This window comes from Chiloscyllium plagiosum, chromosome 33 (assembly GCF_004010195.1).
Source record: "Chiloscyllium plagiosum isolate BGI_BamShark_2017 chromosome 33, ASM401019v2, whole genome shotgun sequence".
Classification (NCBI taxonomy): domain Eukaryota; kingdom Metazoa; phylum Chordata; class Chondrichthyes; order Orectolobiformes; family Hemiscylliidae; genus Chiloscyllium; species Chiloscyllium plagiosum.
Window position 1 is genome coordinate 18265599 of NC_057742.1, and position 22287 is coordinate 18287885.

The 22287-nt window shown below is 43.8% G+C and overlaps 1 protein-coding gene across 8 annotated transcripts in view; it reads right to left on the minus strand.

The window, feature by feature from the left end:
- LOC122539903 (acyl-CoA-binding domain-containing protein 5-like) overlaps positions 1-22287 on the minus strand; it is a 193530-nt gene that overhangs the window by 114389 nt on the left and 56854 nt on the right. For all 8 annotated transcript variants that reach the window (XR_006309206.1, XR_006309204.1, XR_006309205.1 and 5 more), the window contains one exon: positions 3775-3980. Coding sequence is in view for 3 of the 8 variants with exons in the window: in XM_043675060.1 (XP_043530995.1) it covers positions 3775-3980 (206 nt within the window). In the remaining 5 variants the exon portion in view is untranslated. The remainder of the gene's footprint in view (positions 1-3774; positions 3981-22287) is intronic.

Consider the following 22287-nt stretch of genomic DNA (forward strand, 5'->3'; position numbering starts at 1 on the left):
CAAAAGATTTCCCAAATAGAGGCTAAAGTCTTTTTTTAAATTCATTGCTAGGATGAGGACATCACTGGCTAGGCCAGCATTTATTGCCCATTCCTAATTGCCTAGAGGGCAGTTAAGAGTCAACCACTTTGCTTTAGGTCTGGAGTCACATATAGGCCAGATCAGGGTCAGGATGGCAGTTTCCTTCCCTGAAGGACATTGGTGAATTAGTTGGGCTTTAGTTATTGATGACTTTACTGCTATCCTTTGGTAGACTGGATTCTGGGTTCACGTTGTCAGTGAGCCAGCCCCCAGTGTTTACACAAATGAATCTGGCTTCATTGGCCTGAGGGTCAGCCTGGAGAGGGAAGGGCACTTGATTAAGTTGGAATACTGGAGAAACCTGCACCTTCACCTTCCCACCTCTCTCAAGACTTAGGCTCTGGGAAGGCCTACGTTTGATGTTCTGCCAAGTAATGGCCACTTAAGCACCTCATCATTCTGCCACTGGGATTCATCCAGGCCTGCTACTATAGCCTGTATGCCAATTGCTACCCTCTGGGCAGCTTGTCACTTTGGAGTGGGGCAGGGGGAGGAGGAGGTGTAGACGGGTCTGTCAATCGAGCGTCTGAGTAAAAGGGGCTGAACATCAGCCGATGGGGAATCCAGTGCCCTTTCATTATCTACGATGATTCCATTCCCTCCCCTACCTCAACTTCCCCTACCTCAACTTCAAACCCAAGAAATTATCCAGTCCACACGTCCCTGGTCCTCCATGTTCCCTTGACTTGGATGGTGCTCTTCTGTCAGCAGTCATGACCTTCTCCATGGTTCTAAAAGAAAGTGAGGACTACAGATGTTGGAGATCAGGAATCAAAACGTGTGGCACTGGAAAAGCACAGCAGGTCAGGCAGCATCCGAGGAGCAGCAGAGTCAACGTTTCGGGCATAAGTGCTTCACCAGGAATGGGCTTATGCCTGAAATGTCGACTCTCGTGCTCCTCGGATGCTGCCTGACCTGCTGTGCTTTTCCAGTGCCACACGTTTTGATTCCTGCATGCACCGCTGAGCACAAAGGCTGTCCGCCTCAGACTCTTGCTCAGCAGGATTTTCATCCATAGGGCCTTAATTCCAGGTGAAGATATGCTAAAAACTAGACCTGTGGCTCAGTGGACCTTCACTGGAAGACGTAGGAGATGTCGATCTACTGCTGGTTACACAGCTGACCTGCTAAGTGACACCTTCAGGTAATTCTGCCTCAGGAGATTGCTCACTGACACCTAGATTCCTGACTCCAGTCCCAAGAAGTGCCAATATAAATGGAGCTCAGGCTGTGGATTTTACACATTATATATTCTGAAAAAAAACCTAAGCAAAGGGGTTAAAATTAGTTTCACTAAAAAACCTCACATCTCGATAATAGGCTAAACTGATAATAATAGATTTGCAAACAAGAAAAACCTGATTTAATACCTTACCGATAAAACACTTTTACATAAAGAGACATTTTACTCCATTTAGTTCATTTTAAGCATATGCCAAACATTCAATATTTTGGGTCAGTCAGTAAAATCTTATTTTCTCCTGAATTTGAGAAGGCAACATTATTTCCACTGTTTTCCGATCAAAAAATGATCTGGAGATTTGCATATTGCTTACAGGATGGCATCATTGGCATCTCCAGAATAGCCTTTCAGCGGGAACAGGGTCACAGCCAGTGAAATTCTGAAGTTTTTTTTTTAAACTGGAAAGGAATGATCTTTAGAAAATGCTGTGAGCACATTATTTATACACTAGGAAATGTCAGCCTTTCATACTTAGTTAGCTAGCAAGCAAGGGCTGCAAGCACAGCGACACCATTATTGTACCATTAGTGCCTTGAAAACTGAGACAATCAATCAAAAGGTTGACTCAGGTCAAACACTTAATGATTGTTTACTAACTGCAAAATTGCAACCATTCCCCTGTGTATTATCATCAGTCAACAATCATTGAAGCTCCTATTGTCCTCCATATTCTTTCATTCATCATGGTAGATGATATTTCGTCAATCAATGCTCTGAACTTTGCTATTGTGATTTGGATTGTCCACAGTTGCTTCTTTATTGACTTCTACTTTTGAAGGTTGTGGGCTTGGTTACTTATTCAAGGATTAGCCCATCTTCCACATGGTTAAAAGGTTGGTCAGACAGAGGAGATGAGTATGCTTTCAACTTTGAGTTTTATTTCGAATTAAATACCACAAACTCCACAACATTGCGTATTTGCTCCCTGTATTTATAATTATTTTCATCAACCTGCATGTTGTGGGACACCTCTAAGGCAGGGCATGGGATCTTGAACCCAGGCCTTTTGGCCCAGAGGTGGGGACGCTTCTGCTGTGCCATTTATATCTTTTAAAATCAACCTATTCAGAAATGTCCTGCTGGGACTTGAACTCGGGCCTTCCACGCCTACACAAGAGACCCTCGTGCCATTTATTGATACTTTCTTAATAACTTCTGGGACAGGGGAAGACTTGAAACCAGGCATTCTGGTCCAGAGGTAGGGATACTACCACAAAGGCCCCCATGCCACTTACATCCTCAATGCTCATCCGTATGATCCTTTTAAAACATTTAAGCATCACATATTCCCTAGTTCCACTGGATCTCAGGCATCCCTGCCAGATTCTACTCGGCAAGAACATGATACCATTTTTCCCATCGATGATCCTGCTCCCCATACAACCAGCAGTTCATTTCCTGAAACCATCTGGTGATGGTGAGTCACTCAACCCTACTTGACTAACCAAAGGTAAGCTGCCCACTGTCATCTCTAACAACTCTTCTCCCCCTATCATACTGGGAGGCAAGTGACAGTAAGCAAACACAGATTCTGCTTTAGGGTTGGGCAATATCTACTGATGCCTACATCTCACATGAATTTTCTTTAAAAGTTGATACCACATTTGATAAAAGCAAGGAGCTAGCAGGATTTCACGTGAAGTCCCTTTATTAACAACTGTGTCACACAGAGAATAAGCACAGAAACAGACCCTTTGGTCCAACGTGTCCATGCTGCAGGCATTCTAAACATACATAGTCCCATTTACCAGCCTTTGGCCCAGACCCCTCTAAACCCTTCCTATTCATGTACCCATCCAGGTACCTTTTAAATGCTGTAATTGTACCAGCCTCCACCACTTCCTCTGGCAGCTCATTCCATACATGCACCACCCTCTGCGTGAAAAAGTTATCCCTCACAGCTCCTTTTTAAATATTTCCCCTCTCACCATGAACCCATGCCGTCTAGTTTTGGACTCTTTCCACCCTTTGCTATTCATCCCATTCCATGCCCCTCATGATTTTATAAATCCCTCCAAGGTCACCCTTCGGCCTCTGACACTCCAGGTAATAAAACCTCAGCCTGTTCACCCTGTCCCTACAGCTCAAACCTTTCAGCCCCCCAACATCCTTGCAAATCTCTTCTTCACTCTCTCAAGTTTAACAAAATCTTTCCTCTCAACACACAATCAGAATTGTACGCAGTATTCTAAAAGTGGCCTCACCAATGTCTTGTACGATAACTGTTATTTAGTTTGACCACCTTTCAAAAAATGTTTTTGTTTCTTTACTTACATTTTTATTTCAAAGAAAAAATAATGATATGCTCTTAACTTCTCTGGATCGATTGGCCCTTTTTTGGTTTTATTTTTGCATCAAAGTGAAACCTTAAAAATTCTCTTCAGAAACTGGGTTGTTAAACTGACAATAAAAACAGAGTATATGAAGCTACATTAAAATAATTTCAATACCTGTGACATTGTCAGGTCTTCCAGCCTACTGAGTCTCTGTAATGCAGACTGGATGTCCTCTTCTAGATGATGAAGAATTCTCACAATATTATCATTGACAGTGATCACAGTTTTTTCTCCGTGTCCCCTTCTTTCGTTGTCCTCTTTGTTGCTGCCAGGGCTGCTTCTTGGTCTCCATGAGGTTCCAGTTTGAACTTGTTGCAGCCCTGTTGTGGTAAAGAAACACATTTGAACATAGGTTGTGCTGCAGCCATCAAAAACAAAAGTGTTAATGAGTCACAGAACTCGACAATGCAAATACAAAGCAAATAAGCCTCAAACTGGGTTAGTGAATTGCCATTCTCCTTCCCTGCCAAGCACTGGCAGATCAATGGAACAAAGTTCTGACAGAAAAAGGTCCAATAAGCTGTCAAAACAGTAACCATACAAGTACCTGAGTATGTCCTACATACAAAAGCTTCACATAGTACTTAATCATCATGAGGGCTCCTATGGCACAGTGGTGGTGTCCTTAGCGCTGAGCCAGGAGGCCTGGGTTTGAGACCCCCTGCTCTCTCGTACAGTAGTGGTTGGCCCTGAAAACAGTCCATGTTGTTGCTGCCATCATGGAAAAATCATTCATGGAAAGTAGGCACCCGGGTTAAATGTAAATGTATATCAAACAATGCTCTCTTCCAATATCTGTGGCAGTCCAAGGCCAACACTGCAGATTTTCTATAGGTAAACTAAGCACAACTAGACCCGTAGAACTGATTGCAAATGATTTACAGAAAGAACAAGTAGAGTCAATGAAAAATTACATTCTGTTGTTCGATGGCAGTGTACAGGTTCTGGTATTGAACTAAATATCCAGTGGTAGAGTTCAAATTCTACCATAGCCAGCTATGAAAATGAATGGAGCAGGCTTGCAGTCTGATACCATGAATGCTTATAAAAACCAACAGGTTCACTGGTAGCCTTTAAGGGAGGAAGCTTGCCACTTTTGCTTAAGCTGGTTTATCAGAGCATCCCTAGTGTGGAAGCAGGCCATTTGGCCCATTGAGTCTACACAGACCCTCAAAAGAACATTCCCCTACCTTATCCCAGTAATCCTGCATATCTCTTGGCTATTCCACCAGCCTACACACATTATGGCAATTTAGCATGGCCAGTTCACCTAACATGCACATCGTTGGACTGTGGGATGAAATCAGAGCACCCGGAGGAAACCCAGACAAACACAGGGAGAATGTGCAAACTCCACACAGACAGTCACACAAGGGTGGACTCAAACTCTAGTCCTTGGCACTGTGAGGCAGCAGTGCTAATCACTGAGCCACCATGCCACCCATTATGTATGGCTCTAGTTCCACACTGTGCTCTTGATTGTTAATGCACTGTGAAGTAGCCAAATGGTTAATTTGCACAGCATTGGTTAACTGTTGCCCTTGAGAACAAAGTTAGAAAATAAAAACACCTCCACAGTGAGCTCTGGGTTTACTAAGTTGACCTTACTTCAGTCTGTCTCTCATAACTCTATGTAATTCTATTCCATTGCAATTGTACATTCTAAGCTCCTGAAGGTGAACTCTTCACTGCTGTACATGGACAGTGATCTCAGCCACAAAATCCTGTTTAGCATTCTACCATTACTTTATATGAATCAGGTCTCCAGGTTAGCCATCAGTTCTCACTTTCAGGTTGCTTGGTGAAATATGTTAGAGATTACGAATCAAAATCCCAGACTAGCTCTCATTTAGTGAATAAGTCTCAAAGGGAAACAATGTACTAATACTGCTCCTATGTCTTTTTGTCTTACTGAACCTGTATGGATGTGTTAGGACACATCACCAGGGCCGTCGCATGCTGAGGTAAGTGCTGAACTTGGACTTTTTGACCAGGGAAAAGGACACCACCACTGCACAGCAAAACATTTATTTTCTCATTATTGTCAGCCAATCCACTGATAGCTTAGAAACAACAGTCTGGGATAGAACATCTGGGCTCAAGTCCGACTTGCACTGCAGGAATGTCATTACATATTGAAACAGGTTGATTTAAAAAATAAAACATAAGGTGACAGGGGCTGGGTGTGGAGAATCACAGAATCTCCTGCCAACCCGATTTGTTTAAGAAACTGATCAAAACTACCAAGACAACACTAACAGAGTATCCTAACTTGAAGAAGGCTTATGGCTAGCATGGAAAATAGAAAGCAAATTTAAATTCTCCATTTTTTTTTTTGTGAAAATGCTTTCTAATTTCTCTGCCTAAAGATCATACTCTAATTTTAAGACTGCGTGCCATTGCTGTGGATTTCAGATAATTTATCTTCTCTTTGGAATTTTTTAGTTACTTTAAATATTGCCCCCCAAGTAGATCACCCCTCTACTGTCTAAAGCCAAAGGAATAGAAGTCAAGCTAATGCAACCCATCTTCATCATTTAATCCATTAAGGCTTGCTATCACTCAGATGAAACGTGACAGTATCTTGGCAAGGTCAATTTGGTCTTCCTAAGGTGCAGTATGCAAAAATGAACACTCCGCACCAGTTCAGGTGTAACCATAGCTTAAGAAAACTGCAGCAAAACTTCCTTCCCTTTAGATACCAAGGTCCTTGAGATAAACGCCAAATCTTCTTAATCTATCAGATTGCTTTTTATATCTGTCCACTTGGACTCAGCATAGCTTGCTTCTCTACAGCATCCAATATCTCAACTTCTGGGATATATCCCAATTTATCTTTCAGTTCGTTTTGGTACAGTGCATACTCTCCAAGTCTAATATATCCTTTCTGGGGAAAGTCCACAAAAAATGGCACTATACTTCAAATGGCGGTCTGGCCAAGGCTCTCTGAAATCACATTCTCATGTTTGCCTTCCAATCCCTTGAAGAAAAAGCCAAACATTTCAGAAACCATTTTAATTACTTTCTGTAGTTGTGCACTAGGCTTTAGTGATTTACATGTACAGGAACATCCAATCCTTTTGCTCCTTCTCAGCTCCTGAATTAACACCAGGAGAACCCTCTCACAGTTCACTCTTGCTACACCTAGGAGAATGACCAACACTGTGCACGAAGGTGCTTTATTTCCCACCTTTACAGAATCCAAACTTCATGAATAAAGCTTTGAGTTTTGGCTTTTAACAAATGTGCATCTTAAATATTATTTTTCTTTTTGTTTACACAAGTTCCTCAGCTACCAGATGCCCTCCATGCTTTGTCCAAATGCCTATTCATTATTCGTAATGGTGGCACAGCAGTTAGCACTGCTGCCTTACAGCGCCAGAGACCCAGGTTCAATTCCCGCCTCATGCAACTGTCAGTGTGAAGTTTGCACATTCTCCCCGTGTCTGCGTGGGTTTCCTCTGGCTGCTCTGGTTTCCTCCCACAGTCCAAAGATGTGCAGGTCAGGTGAATTGGCCATGCTAAATAGTCCATAGTGTTAGGTGGATTAGTCAGGGGTAAATGTAGGGGAATGGGTCTGGGTGGGTTGCTCCTCAGAGGGTAATTGTTCGGCTGAAGGACCTGTTTTCACTACTGTAAGTAATCTAATCAAATCTAATCTAATTTATCAGAACCTTGAGGTTCCTGCCAAACCACAATGGTACTAGATGCAGGCAGAGTGCAACTTTTGGGCAAGAATAAAACTGCTTCAAGTCCAATCAAAACCATACTGCTGCTAACTGGGACCCTGGCCACCGGGCAGGAATTTTGTGATGGTAAGGGTTTGCATTGGGGGGCAGGGTAGACAGGTGCAAGAACATATTCCCACAACCTTAACTTGCTCTCTTAGATCAGCCAAAGCCAACTTGAAAAAAACAATGTTTCAGGAAATCCAAAAATTCCCTGGGGTGGAAGAGTCCAGAACTAGAGGGCATAGTTTTAAGGTGAGAATGGAAAGATTTAAAAGGAACCAAAGGGGGAGCTTTTTCACGTAGAGGGTGGTGCATGTATGGAATGAGCTGCCACAGGAAGTGGTGCAGACTGGTACAATTACAGCATTTAAAAGGCATCTGGATGGGTAGATGAGTAGGAAGGGTTTAGAGGGATATAGGTCAAATGCTGGCAAATGGGATTAGATTAGGATATCTGGTCAGCATGGACGAGTTGGACTGAAGGGTCCGTTTCCATGCCTTTTTTTTGCATGACTCTAAATGACATTCTAAATACTTGTGGCTGCTATTTCCTTCACAGCTGGGTTTTGGTGTACTGTGCACATCTGCAGCAGATGGGGTTCAAGTTACAGATTCACTGCATTTGCAGATGACACCATCACTCCTCTTCTGATAACATACACTTTCACCAAAAAAGCCCAATCCACATTTCCATCCGATATATTATCACTACTCCACAATTACACCTCCTTCACCCCAAAGACCTGGAAGTTTGGGGGACTTGTGCATTTGAAGGCTATTGGATTGGGGGAGGACCACAAAAAAATAGTTGATCGTCTTGATGCCAAGCATCATTGGCAAACACTTTCTGTGAGAAGTCATTAGATAGGCATCAGTAACAAGTACTTTGGTTGATTTTCCCTCCAGGTTAGACTAACTGCAGAATCTGTAACACTCTGGTTGCCAACCTGTAGGTCATGACCCCCCAATGTGAATACAAGATGTGTAACTGGGGGGGTCATTGCTATCACTCCCTGGTGGTAGCAATGGTGTCAGTCTGTGGAATGAACTCTTTGTCTTGACAGTTCTGGATCCTGAGCCAAGGCCCCAGGCATAACACAAATCTTATTCTTTCCAGTTGCTCAGCGAGTGTGGCCTAACACCCAACAAGCTCCAAAGGCATTGCATGGCCCGAATCAGAGCATGGAAAAATGGTGGCTCAAAACAAAACTAATCTTGAAATCATTCCAACCCGTTTTTTTAAATCTCAAGTCTTTTCTCCTTCCCACCTCTCAACCCTCTCACTCTGGGGTCACATCCATTTTGAAGGGACACAGCAGGGAAAAGTCTGGGAAGCAGTGCACTCAATGGCATCCGTGGATTTGTCATAAATGGAGGAGTGAACCAGGGATTTTGCTGGCCTCTAGGATCAGCTATTCCCTGGGTGAAACTGGCTGCTTTTTCTTGGAGGTTAGATGTGCGTTCTTAGTGTACTGTGTAGTATATTTAACCCAAGTCCTTTCTTTAGTGCATGACTGCTTCTTTTCAGTGGAAATTCCTGAAAGGAATCGCAACTTTGGCCTTCACCCAGGCCTTTCAACAGAAAATTTAGATCTTAAGCCAGTCTTCATTCACAACAATGTTAACCAAAACTAAAATGCTGTATTCCCAAAAATATTTTTTTGCTGAGTTGGTTAACAAATGCAGTAGTTTGCTTTTTTTTTTAAGAGCAATAACTCGTTGCTAAACCGTTGAGTCAATTTGTAATAGTTGTTCAGTACCAGTAATCAGAAGCAGCTGCAATCTCTTCTACCTTATTGAAACTCAGTCAAGTGTTAGATGAATAGCAATAAGGGCTGAAACAATTCCCAAAACTTCTGATCTCAATGACAGTCAAATGTAACTGCTGCAATATTATATCACAATTTGACACGGGGAATTTGTAGTTGTGGCAGTACATGGAAGCAAATCAAGGGGTCTTCTATAACAGAGGAAACTTGTTGGGTGTTAGGCATTTGGTCTACACAGTCCAGGCCGGATCTCCGCTGAAGAATATGGTCATTTCCAAACTGTTGGCTCTATCCTTGTTAAGTTTATTTCCCTCAGGCATCCATATAATTTCCTTTCAGAAGCATTAATCACTATTTCTACCAGCATTGTTGGCATTGAGCTCAAAGTATGGTCACTCATTATGTAAAAAAGCTCTTATAAACATCCCCCCTTCATATCTGGCTCAAATCTTGAATCTGTGTCCCTTAGTCTTTATGCTAACAGCTAAATCAAGCAATTTGCCTTTGCCTACCTTAGCCAAACTGATGTATATCTTGGACACAGGTTGTTCTGCTATAATGTGCGTTTCATTAAGCGAATTCGCTGAAATGTGATTGAGGAATTGGGGACACTGTTTTTAAAGCACAAACGTTTAAAATATGTGTTGGCTGCAATGCGATTGCATCACCAACACTTTATGCGCTGTTTCTAAAGTTCAATTTTTATAGAATGCGGGGTTGCACATGAATGCAACCATCTCGTTATAGAGAAACAGACTGTACTTCTGTCAAATTGCCCCTTAATTGCCTTCACTCAGAGGAAAGAGTTTCCTGAAGAAGGGCAGGAAAGGGCTCATGCCCAAAACGTCGATTCTCCTGCTCCTTGGATGCTGCCTGACCTGCTGCGCTTTTCCAGCAACACATTTTTCTTCACTCAGAGGAAAACAACCTTAGTTCCACAAACATAACCTTGGGGCTACAAGCCTCAAGGCCTGGAAAATTCTGGTAATTCTCCACTGCACTGTCTCATAAACTCTCAAATCCAAAGTTAATTTCAGCTGTTTGCAATTTACACCTGCTTTGTTCAAGTTGGGGAATTTTCTGTATTTTAACAGACAATGCTTGGAAATAGCCGGGGTTAAAAAAGCTGTCTTTCCTGATCAGAATAATAACATATCCAAAGACAAACTTTAGATAGAGAGTTCATCTAATCCAAGTCTTTTTTCTCAAGTTGAAAACAACAAAGTTAGTGCACACTTGAGTGCATTGGGCACAATGCTGGCCTCAAAATCATAAAAGGAATGAGTTTTACAAGGAAGCTAAGAGAGCTCAGAGAGTCATACAGCATGGCAACAGGCCCTCAAGCCTTTACCAACCAACAAACACCAAACTTTACTAGTCACATTTACTAGCATTTGGTTCATAGCCTACTATGCCTGGTCTTTTAAATACTCATCAAGATGCTTCCTAAATGTTACCATCATCTCAGACAGGACATTCCATATTTCTATCACCTTATGAGTGAAAACTTACACCTTCCGATTTTATACATGTTTGCTATGGGAAAAGATTCTCATGATCCATGCCTCTCAAATTGGTGTAACTCAGATTGGAGAAAGTGAGGACTGCAGATGCTGGAGATCAGAGCTGAAAATGTGTTGCTGGAAAAGCGCAGCAGGTCAGGCAGCATCCAAGGAGCAGGAGAATCGACGTTTCGGACATGAGCCCTTTCCTGAAGAAGGGCTCATGTCCGAAACGTCGTAACTCAGATTGACCGGTCAGCCTCCTCTGCTGCAAGGAAAACAAACCCAGTCTATCCAGTCTCTCCTCATAACGGAGATTTCCCGTCCTTATTTTCATTTATAAAGAAAAAGGAGATTGAGGGGGGGACCGGATTCAGGTCTATAAAATCATGAAGGGTATAGACAGGGTAGGTAGAGATAAGCTTTTTTCCAGGGTGAAGGATTCAATGACGAGAGTTTATGCATTCAAGGTGTGAGGTGAAATGTTTAAGGGAGATATATGTGGCAAGTACTTTAGACAGAGGGTGGTCGGTGCCTGGAACGTGTTGCCAGCTGAGGTGGTAGAGGCAGGCACGGTAGATTAATTTAAGGGGAATCTGGACAGATGTCTGAGTAAGTGAGGAGCAGAGGGATACAGATGCTTAGGAATTGGGCGATAGGTTGGATTTGGATCGGCTCAGACTTGGAGGGCCAAAGGGCATGTTTCTGGGCTGTAAATTTACTTTGTTCTTATCCTCAGCGATGTCTCAGTAAATCTCTGCACTCTCTCCAGTTCAATCGAGTCCTTCTGACGGTGTGGCAACCAGAAATGCACGGTGTTCCACCTGTGGCCTAATCAACGTCTTACAAAGTTGTGACAAGACCTTCTTGCTCCGATATTCTACACCAGAGCCAACGAAAGTAAACATCCTTATGCCTTCTTCACCACCTTGTCTACCTGTGCTGACACCTTCAGGTATCTATGGACTTGTACACCAAGATTCCTTTGTTCCTCAGTACTCCCTCAGGACTTACCATTCATTCTGTATATTCTTCCCTTATTAGACCTCCCAAAATGCATTACCTTGCACTTATCAGGATTAAATTTCGTGTGTTCAATTGCTCTGCCCAATTTACCAGCTGATCAGTATTAGACTGTAGCATGAGATCATGCTCCTCAAATCAACAACACCACTAATTTTCATGTTATCTAGAAATTTACTAATCATCTAAGTTGTTAATGTATATAACAAGATTCCTAGCACTAATCCGTGTGGTACACCACTGGTCAGAGGGTGACAGTTACAGAAACAACCTCCACCATCATCCTTTGCCTCCTATTTGTTAGCGACTTTATGACCCAGTTCGCCAACTCACTTTGGATCCCATGGGCTCTTACCATTTGGACCAGCCTTCCGGTGGGACCTTGTCAAAGGCCTTACGGAGGTTCATGGAAACCACATTAACTGCATCACCCGCATCAATTCATGTAGTCACCTTGTCAAAAAACTCAATTAAATTAGCCACATAGAATGGGTGGCATAGTGGCTCAGTGGTTAGTACTACTGCCTCATAGCTTCAGAGACCTGGGTTTGGTGCCAGTCTTAGGTGACCGTCTGTGTGAAGTTTGCACATTCACCTCGTGTTTGTGTGGGTTTCCACCGGGTGTTACGGTTTCCACCCACAAATGTGCAGGTTAAGGTGGATTGACCATGCTAATTGCCCCATGGTGTCCATGGATGTGCAAGCTAGGTGGATTCATCATAGTAAATGAGGGGTTACGGGGACAGGGTGTGTGGGTTGGGTCTGTGTGGGATGCTGCTCGGAGGGTTGGTGCTAAGTGACCTCTTTCCACAGTGCAGACATTCTATGAGAACCTCCCTTGAACAAATCTGTGCTGACTATCACTGATCAATCACTGCCTTTCCAAATATAGATTAATCCTATCCCTCAGAATTTTTTTCTCCTATAAATCTCCCTACTACCTGTACTGGTGTCAGCATAACTAGTCTGTGATTTGATTTGATTTGATTTATTGTAGACACATTTACCTTCGTACTACACAGTGAAAAGCTTTGTTTATGAGCAGTAGAGGCAGATCACAGTAAGCAAGGACACAGAGATCATAGAGTGCTTAGACAGAGTGAGCAATACAGGTTACATAGTACAGGAGGTGTACAATGCAAGGTCAACATTGCTTGAAGTCAGAGTGACCATTTGTCAGTCTAATAACGGCAAGGAAGAAGGTGTTCTCAAATCTGTTTGTGCACATGTTCCATCTTCTGTATTTTCTGTCTGACAGCAGAGGTTGTAGGAGAGCATTACTGGATGGGAGGGGTCTTTGATGTTGGCAGCCTTTCCATGGTAGAGAGAACTGTAAATGGAGTCCATGGATGGAAAGTTGGCTTCGGTGATAGTCTGGGCTATGCACACCGCCTTCTATAATTTTGTACAGTCCTGGGCACAGCAGTTGCCGGACCACACCATTATGCACCTGGACAGTATGCTTTCTATTGTGCATCTACATTGGTAAGGGTCCTTATGGACATACTGAATTTCATAAGCCACCTGAGGAAGGGAAGGCGTTGTTCTGCCTTCCTGACCGTCGCATTTATATGGGAGGTCGAAGACAGGTTATAGTTTATTGTCACTCTGAGGAACTTGATGCTTTCAACCCCCGCTCTGATGTAGATGGGGGAGCAGTTTCCTCCTTTCTTTCTGAAGTCAATGTTTTGCTGACATTGAGAGAGAGGTTGTTATCATTTCAACATGACACCAAGCCCTCTACCTCTTTTCTGTATTCTGACCTGCTATTGTTTGATATCCGTCCTACCACAGTGGTGTCATCAGCAAAATTGTAGATGGTGTTCATTTGGAATTTAGCGACACAGTAATGTAGGGAGCTGAGAATGCATCCTTGGAGGGCTCCAGGTTTCCTAGAAGTTTTCTTGGAATCCTTACAGCATGGAAACAGGCCCTTCGGCCCAACAGGTCCACACTGACCCTCAAAGAGTATCCCATCCAAACCTATTCCCCCACCCTACTACTCTATATTTACCCCAACTAATGCACCTAATCTACACATCCCTGAACACTATGAACAATATAGCATGGCCAATTCACCTGACCTGCACATCTTTGGACTGTGGGAGGAAACTGGAGCACTTGGAGGAAACCATGCAGACGTGGGGAGAATGTGCAAACTCCACACAGACAGTCACCCAAGGCTGGAATTGTACCTGGGTCCCTAACGCTATGAGGTAGCAATGCTAACCACTGAGCCGCCGTGTTGCAGTGTTGAAGGTTATCCTGGGAGGAGGAGCAGTTGTCTATCTTCATTCATTGCAGTCTGTCGGTCAGGAAGCTGAGGATCCAGTTACAAAGGGTGGAGATGAGACCCAGGTCCCAGAGTTTTGAGATCAGTCTGGAGAGGATTATGCTGACGGTGGAACTGTAGTCGATGAGTAGAAGCTTGATTCAGGTGTCCTTGTTGTCCAGATGTCCCAGCGATGAGTGCAGAGCTAAGGAAATGGCATCCACTGTGAACCTTTTACGTCCATAGGCATGTTGCAGGGGATCGAAACATGCTGGGAGGCTGGAGTTGATGTGGGCCATGACTAATTTCTCGAAGCACTTCACAATTATGGAGGTCAGAGCCACTGGGTTGTAGTCATTAAGAAGTTTTGCATGTGCTTTCTTTGGTAATGGGATGATGGTGGTCTTCTTGAAGCAGGTAGGGAGTTTGGCTTGTAGGGGGTAGATGTCGAAGATGGTCTATCCCTACTGACCTTCTTGAACAAAGGAACCACATCCTCCAGTCATTTGGCACTTCACCCGTGTCCAACAAAATTTTAAATATCTCTGCTAGGGACCCAGCAATCTCCTCCCTTGCCTCCCCTAGCAGCCTAGGAGAGATCTCATCAGGCCTTGGGGACTTATTCACCTTTATACCTGCTAAAACACAGAATAGCTCCTCAATCATCTTAGCATGTTCACCACACCAACTGAAATCCCTGGCTATAATGTCTTTCTCCTTTGTGAATATTGAGCATTGAGAAATTTTATATATATTAGGCAAGATGGATACAGGCAGGGTCTGTTTCCTCTTGTAAGCCCAAAGGGTGTCTGAATGGAATTATGAAAAGATTGGATAAGTTAGATGTGGAGATGATGTTTCTATTTGCAGGTGAGACAGTGACCAGAAACCATAAATATATCATATTCACTAACATGTCCAGTGGGGAATTCAGCAGAAACTAACTGGGCAATGAAATGTGGAAAAAAAGGCAAAATACTGCAGGTGTTGGAAATCCGAAACAAATACAGAACACTGGAGAAAACGAGTGAGTCTGGTAGTACCTGTGGAGAGAGAGAGTGAGAGAGAGAGAGAGAGACAGGGCTAATATTTCGAATCTGGCATGACTCTTATTCAGAGTCAAGTGTGGAACTTGCTAATATAAGGAATAAATGAAATGAATGCACAAGTATATTTAAGGGGAAGCTAGATAAGTACATAATAATTTATTGATGGGAATAGACTCATCTGCAGCATTAAGATCATCATGGACCTGTTTGACTGAGTAACAGCTCCTGAACTGTTAAACCTGTCGACACAGAGTTCATGAACAAAGCTCAGTCAATTCAGTCATAGTGCTTATATTCATATTCACTGTTAAAACTGAGAGTGAAGCATTATCTACTGAATTGCATCCAAATTAGCTGGTAGCACTGTCCCCATGCTAAATAGAACAGGAAGCAAATAGATCGAGCAACTCAAGATTGGGTAGACGTGATGTGCTGAGGGCTATCAACAGCAGCAGAATTGTATTCAACCACAATCTGTAACTTTATAGCTCAGCATAACCCTTCGTCCCACACCACCAACAACACCACGCCCCACCAACCAGCAATCACCAAGTCAGCAGCTCAACCCTGGTTCAATGAAGAGGGCAGGGGGCATACCAGGAGCAACAACAGGCAGACCTAAAAATGAAGTATTGATCTGAAGGAGCTCCAACAGAGGATGCCTTGCATCGCAATCAATACAAGCAGCATGCAAGAGATGGTGCTAAGCGATCTCATAACTGATGGATCAGATCTAAGCTCTGCAATCTTGCCACATCCAGTCACAAATAAGTCTGAGCAACTCAACAATTAACTAGCAGAGGGGGAGAAAAAAAAACAAATGAACTGCAGATGCTGGAAATCAGAAACAAAAATCAGAAATTGCTGGAACAGACCTGGCAGCATGTGTGGACAGAAAGCAGAGTTAACATTTTGGGTCTAGTGTCCCTTCTTCAGAACAAACTCAACCTGACCAATTACCAGATTAACATATAATTTTTGATGATCAGTGAAGTGACGAATTGCCATTGTAATTGACATTGCCATCAACCAGCACTTGCAACTAGTGGAGCAGTCTCCCCAAATGCCATCCTTAATGATGGGCATGCCCAGCACCTCAGCACAAAGACAAGATGAAGCATTTGCAATAAGTTTCGGCCTAGTGTTAAGTTCGCAATCCATCCTGGGCTCTACTGGAGGTTCCCTGCATCACAGATATATTCAGTTCAATTCATTCCAGATGACATAAAGAAACAGCTGAATACATTGGATACAGCAAAAGCTATGGGCCCTGACAACATTACAAAAATAGTACTTAAGGCTTGTGTTCCAAAACTAGCTGTGCCCCTAGCCAAGTTATTCAGTACACTTAAAACTGGCATCTAGCTGGCAACGTGTAAATTTGCCCAGGTATGTCCTGCCCACAAAAAACGACAAATTCAACCTGACCAACTACTACTAATATTTGACTTTTGATATTCAGTAAGGTGATGAATGGTGTAGTTGACAGTGTCATCAACCAGCACTTGTTACTAGATCAGTGGCATTACCTCTATACCACTGCCTCTACAGGAACATGTCAAAGGCTGGGAAAGTTTTGATGCATAATTCATTTGCTGACTCTCCAAAGCCTGAACACCATCAACACAGAACAACTGAGAAGTGTGATTCTACACTTCCACTTACCTGGATGGGTTCAGCTACAACACTCAAGAAGCTTGAAGACAAAGCAGCATTTGATTGGCACCACATCCACCACCTCTACAGGTTGCAGCAGTGTGTATCCACTGCAACAACTCATCTATTTCAACGGCATCTTCCAAACTTTGTTATTCCAACCACCTAGAAGGGCAGTGGGTGCATGGCAACATGACCACTTGCAAGGTCCCCAACAATTCACTCAGCAGCCTGACTTGAAACATCACAGTCCCTTCACAATCTTGGAGCCCCTTTCCCCGCATCACTGCACATGTACTTACTCCCAATAGACTGGCTTATAAAAGCAGCACACCAGCACACTCTCAAGGGCAATTAGAGATAGACAATAAATTATGACCTTGTCAGAAATGCCCACATACAATGAAATGAATTAAATAAAAAAAACTTCTTCCCAATTAATGGTGGCCACATTGTGTAGGGCTTCTACCTTTATGTTACGCACCAGTATCTATGAGCAATAACACCAGATCCCCCTCCACAACTTTTACCCATCACTATGGCAAACAACTCTTTACAGCTTTGTCTGAAGTAGGGTTGTACACACATAGCCTTTAGTCAGATTTCTGTCAGTTAGCCGATCCAAGCAAGGGAAACAATTGTTTTTTTTTAGATCAGATTACTTACAGTGTGGAAACAGGCCCTTCGGGCCAACAAGTCCACACCGACCCGCCGAAGCACACCCACCCAGACCCATTCCCCTACATTTACTCCTTCACCTAACACTACGGGCAACTTAGCATGGCCAATTCACCTAACCTGCACATTTTTTTGGACTGTGGGAGAAAACCGGAGCACCCGGAGGAAACCCACTCAGACACGGGGAGAACGTGCAAACTCCACAGTCAGTCGCCTGAGACGGGAAGTGAACCCAGGTCTCTGGCGCTGTGAGGCAGCAGTGCTAACCACTGTGCCACCGTGCCGCCCAATTGCGACTGAGCAAAAGAGAGCAACTCTGAGGCCATTGGCCTAGCAGATCAGTAAACATTATATCTTTAAATTTGGCGCAGTGTAATATAGTGAAACATAAAAATCTCAAGTGTTCTTGTTTGAAACGCAATTGAAAGTGACCGTTATTGCCTGTGTGTTTTGTTCCAGGTTCAGATCACTTTATAAACTACTGCAAAAATGAACCTTTGTAATCCTCATGGCAAAACCAAGCTGCTGCAGCTACTGCGGCTTTTCAATTTATTTTTCATTCCAAACTGTAATGTTCCATAGAACAACCATAATATTTTAGTCGCTGTGCAATTGATGTCATTAAAAAAATTGTGTTGCTAGTCACATTGTTTTGTTCTTCTCCCAGGATGATTTAACGTAGGAGAATAATCCCTCCATCCAGCAATTCTCTGTTGTCATAATGGAGGTTCAAATACAAATAGGCCAAGCCTTGTTTAATGAACCATTTCACAATTACCTCCTCATTCTGTGACCTTTGCCATCAGAATAAAGCAGGAAACAGAACAATAAAATGGATGCAGAAGGTACAAGGTCTGTCTCTCTAATGGGGACAGTACACTAGTATCCCACCTGATACCTGGAGGCCACAAGTCACAGAACACTCAAGTAATTGTATTCAATGGATCGTTCTCCTCAGAGAACAGCTTCACAGATCAAATGCAGATTAAAAACAAGCAGGTCAGGTTTCACCAAACGGCAAAGAGTGTCACCGAAGATTGAAGCAATTATATGGAACCTCCTTATAATCTTACATTACATTCCTTCCAAATGCTCAAAAGGTGTGGTTGGAGCTGGTGTTACATTGTGCATTGGCCTGGCTAGTTGTACTGGATCCTGATAGAGCTAGTGGCTGCAGTGTCTGTTATCTGCAAACCTAGCAATTGGGATGTTCACACTCACTACCATTTCTTTCCCCTTCTCTTTGTAAAACATACTTCTGACAGGAAATAGTTCTTAGAATCCCAGGTGCCCTCTGGTACCTCATATCCCTTCTCTCATTTAGAAGCACATGCAATACAGTCCCGCAAAGTTACACTCAACTTGACACCTCACAGATTGAACTTTCAGCCATCAGTGTGGAATGGCCCTAATTTAGCTACAAACCTTGGTGTAGGGTATTTGCAGGGTGAGCTCTGACACTTGGTCAATTCACAGTCAGTCAGAGCATCCGTCAAAGAATCAAATCTGAGTTTGGCAACCCCATTGTTGAGAAGACCACACAGCAAGCAGCAAATATGTATTATTTGATGTTGCAGCCCTTTTCACATCAATTGATACCGACCTGGCCAAAGAAACACTGGCATCACTGCTAGGAAAACCAGGACCACAAACACCACACAGCACCAACTTCATCAGCAAAGACAACATCCTCAAGCTAATAAAACCTACAAACAAGTCAATGGAACACCCACAGGATCACCAATATTAGGGCTTTTAGCGGAAAGTGTAATGCAGAGCCTTGAATAAGTTGCCTTCCTATCCATCCAACCCAAACTTTGGGTCCGCCACGTGGATGACATCTTTGTCATCACAAAATGGAACAAATTAGAGGAAACATACAACACCATCAACAATATCCTGAGAGGCATAAAATTCACAAAAGTGGAGGAGAATGACAACAGACTCCTATTTCTGAATGTACAGTTAATGGAGAGCTTCAAACCAGTGTCTACAGAAAAACAACAAACACAGACCAAATGGTTAACATCAAAAATACCACCAGGGCTTCACCGGAGACTCTCACCAATGACGTTACCTAATATGGTGATGAAACATCTGAAAACAAATCCTCCAGCTCAGCGAGCTCGCTTACATACTTAGAGTATTCCATAGAAAAGCACAAAAGTATTTTGCTGATAGGAATCAGTGGTTTGAAAATGCAGTGTGTTGGTGCCAGGATGGGTACCAGTTGCTGTTCCTCATCCTACAGTATGTAGTCCTGGTCAGGGATGTCAATGGTCCCCCTCTTCATTTAACATCCTTAACTCATAGACTTGATACAGAGTCAGAGGTCTACAGCATGGAAACAGGCCCTTGGCCCCAACTTGCTCACGCTGCCCAGTTTTCACAATTAATCTAGTCCCATTAGCCTGCATTAGATCCATATCCCTCCATACCTATCCTATTCTTGTATCCGTCTAAACATTTCTTAAATGAAGAAATTCTACTCACTTCCACCACTATCTCTGGCAGCCTGTTCCAGGCACTCACTACCCTCCATATGAAAGAATTGCCCCTCTGGACCCTTTGAGTCTCTCCCCTCTGACTCTAAACCTATGGGCTCTAGTTGTTAGACTCTCCTACCAAGGGGAAAAGCTGAAGTAGACAGGCAGGAGGTTGGAAGTGTACAGTAAGTGCGGCAGCATCAGGAGGTGGAGGTGTCAATGTTTCAGGTATAATCCTTCTTTAGGACTAGATGTGGGGGTAGGGGGAGCTACAGATAAAAGGGGTGGAGAGAATAGTGGCAAAAGCTGTTGGCTATCTATCTAGCTCATCTATGCCTTGTAGTGCAGAGAGAGGCATTTGGACTGCGCCAGTTCACGTATTGAGTACTAATTATCTGCCTATTCCTTGGGAGGATGAGATAGCTGTAGTAAAAGGGAAAGTTTCGCACCTCCTTATACTTGCCTAGAGAGGTGTGCAAAGGGAAGCAGTAGTTAGAGGTGACTGAAGAGTGAATCAGGGTGTCATGGAGAGGACAGTTCTTTCAGAATATCGAGAGAGGATGAAAGAATCTGTGGGACTAAGGCCATTCTCTATTGAATATGTGGTGGTGGTTGGGGGGGGGGGGGGGGGGGGGGAAGGGCTGCAACGTTTCGAAGAAAGAGGATTGGGGCCCTCTGGTGGTTTTGGGTAGTTAAACAAGAGGTGAGAGCGCTCATGCAGGAAACTGGATGGATGTGGTCAATATCCCTCACAAACCTGCTGCAGTGGAAGGTGTATGAAAACATATCATCAGCACAAATGCATTGGGGAAGGTGAGTCTGAGAGAGTGGAATAGATACATTGCAGGAAGTGGGATTATATTGAAGCTAGCTGTGTGACTCACTGGGCTTAAAGTAAATATTGGTCAATGGTCTATCCTATCCTCAAAAATACAACTTGTGGAAAATTAAAGTGGTGTCAACAGTGGACCATGTGAAGGCCATACCTTCAGCTTCCAAAATCCGAACTCTAGAATTCATTCCTTAAACTTTTCTGCTTCTCTTTCCTCCTCTAAGATCATCCATAAAATCAACCATTTTAACAAATCTTCTGTTCTAATATCTCCTTATGTGTGAAGTTCTATTTGATAAAACTTCTATAAAGCACCTTGGGACATTTTACTACATTAACAGTGACATATAAATGCAAGGAGAAAGTGAGGACTGCAGATGCTGGAGATCAGAGTCAAGAGAGTGTGTTGCTGGAAAAGCACAGCGGTCAGGCAGCATCCAGGGAGCAGGAGAGTCGATGTTTCGAGCATCAGCCCTTCATCAGGAATGAGGGGGTGGCCCAAGAGTCTGAGAGATAAGTGGGATGGAGTGGGGAGCTTGGGGGCAAGGTAACTCGGAATGCAACAGGTAGATGAAGGTGTGGGGGAGGGGTGGGGGGTGATGGTGATAGGTCAGAGAGGAGGTGGAGTGGAGAGGTGGGAAGGAAGATGAACAGGTAGGGCAGTTCAAAAGGGCGATGCCGAGTTGGAAGGTTGGATCTGTGACAAGGTAGAGGGAGGGGAAAATTAGGAAACTGGTGAAATCTACATGCCCTGTAGTTGGAGGGTCCCAAGGTGGAAGATAAGGCATTCTTCCTCCAGGCGTCAGGTGACTAGAGTTTGGTAGTGGAGGAGGCCAAGAATTTGCATGTCCTTGGCAGAGTGAGAGGGGGAGTTAAAATGTTTGGCCACAGGGCAGTGGGGTTGTTTAGTGTGGTTGGATCTGGATAAGGTGGGGAAGGGGAAATGAGGAAACTGGTGAAATTTTACATTTATCCCATATTGTTGGAGGGTCTGGTTCGATCTGGAATCAGTCGATTTCACCAGTTTGATCATTTCCCCTCCCCCCACCTTATCCCAGATCCAACCTACCAACCCACCCTCCCCCGCCACCACAGCAAATGCAAAACCTGCACCCACACCTCCCCCCTTACCTCCATCCAAGGCCCCAAAGGATCCTTCCATGTCCGACAGAGATTTACCTGTACCTCTACAAATGTCATCTACTGTATCCATTGCTCTTGATGTGGTTTCCTCTGCATTGGGGAGGCAGGACGCTAACTTATGGAACATTTCAGAGAACATCTCTGGGACACAAGCACCAATCAACCCCATCGCACTGTGGCTGACTACTTCAACTCCCCCTCCCACTCCACCAAGGACATGCAAGTCCTGGGCCTCCTCCACTGCCAAACTCTAGCCACCTGACGCCTGGAGGAAGAATACCTCATCTTCCCCCTTGGTACCCTCCAACCACTTGGGATCAATGTCAATTTCACCAGTTTCCTCATTTCCCCTTCCCCACTTTATCCCAGATCCAACCTTCGAACTCGGCTGCGCCCTTTCGAACTGTTCTACCTCTCCATCGTCCTCTCCACCTATCCGCTCCACCCCGACCTATCACCATCACCCCCCCCCCCCCCCACCTTCAT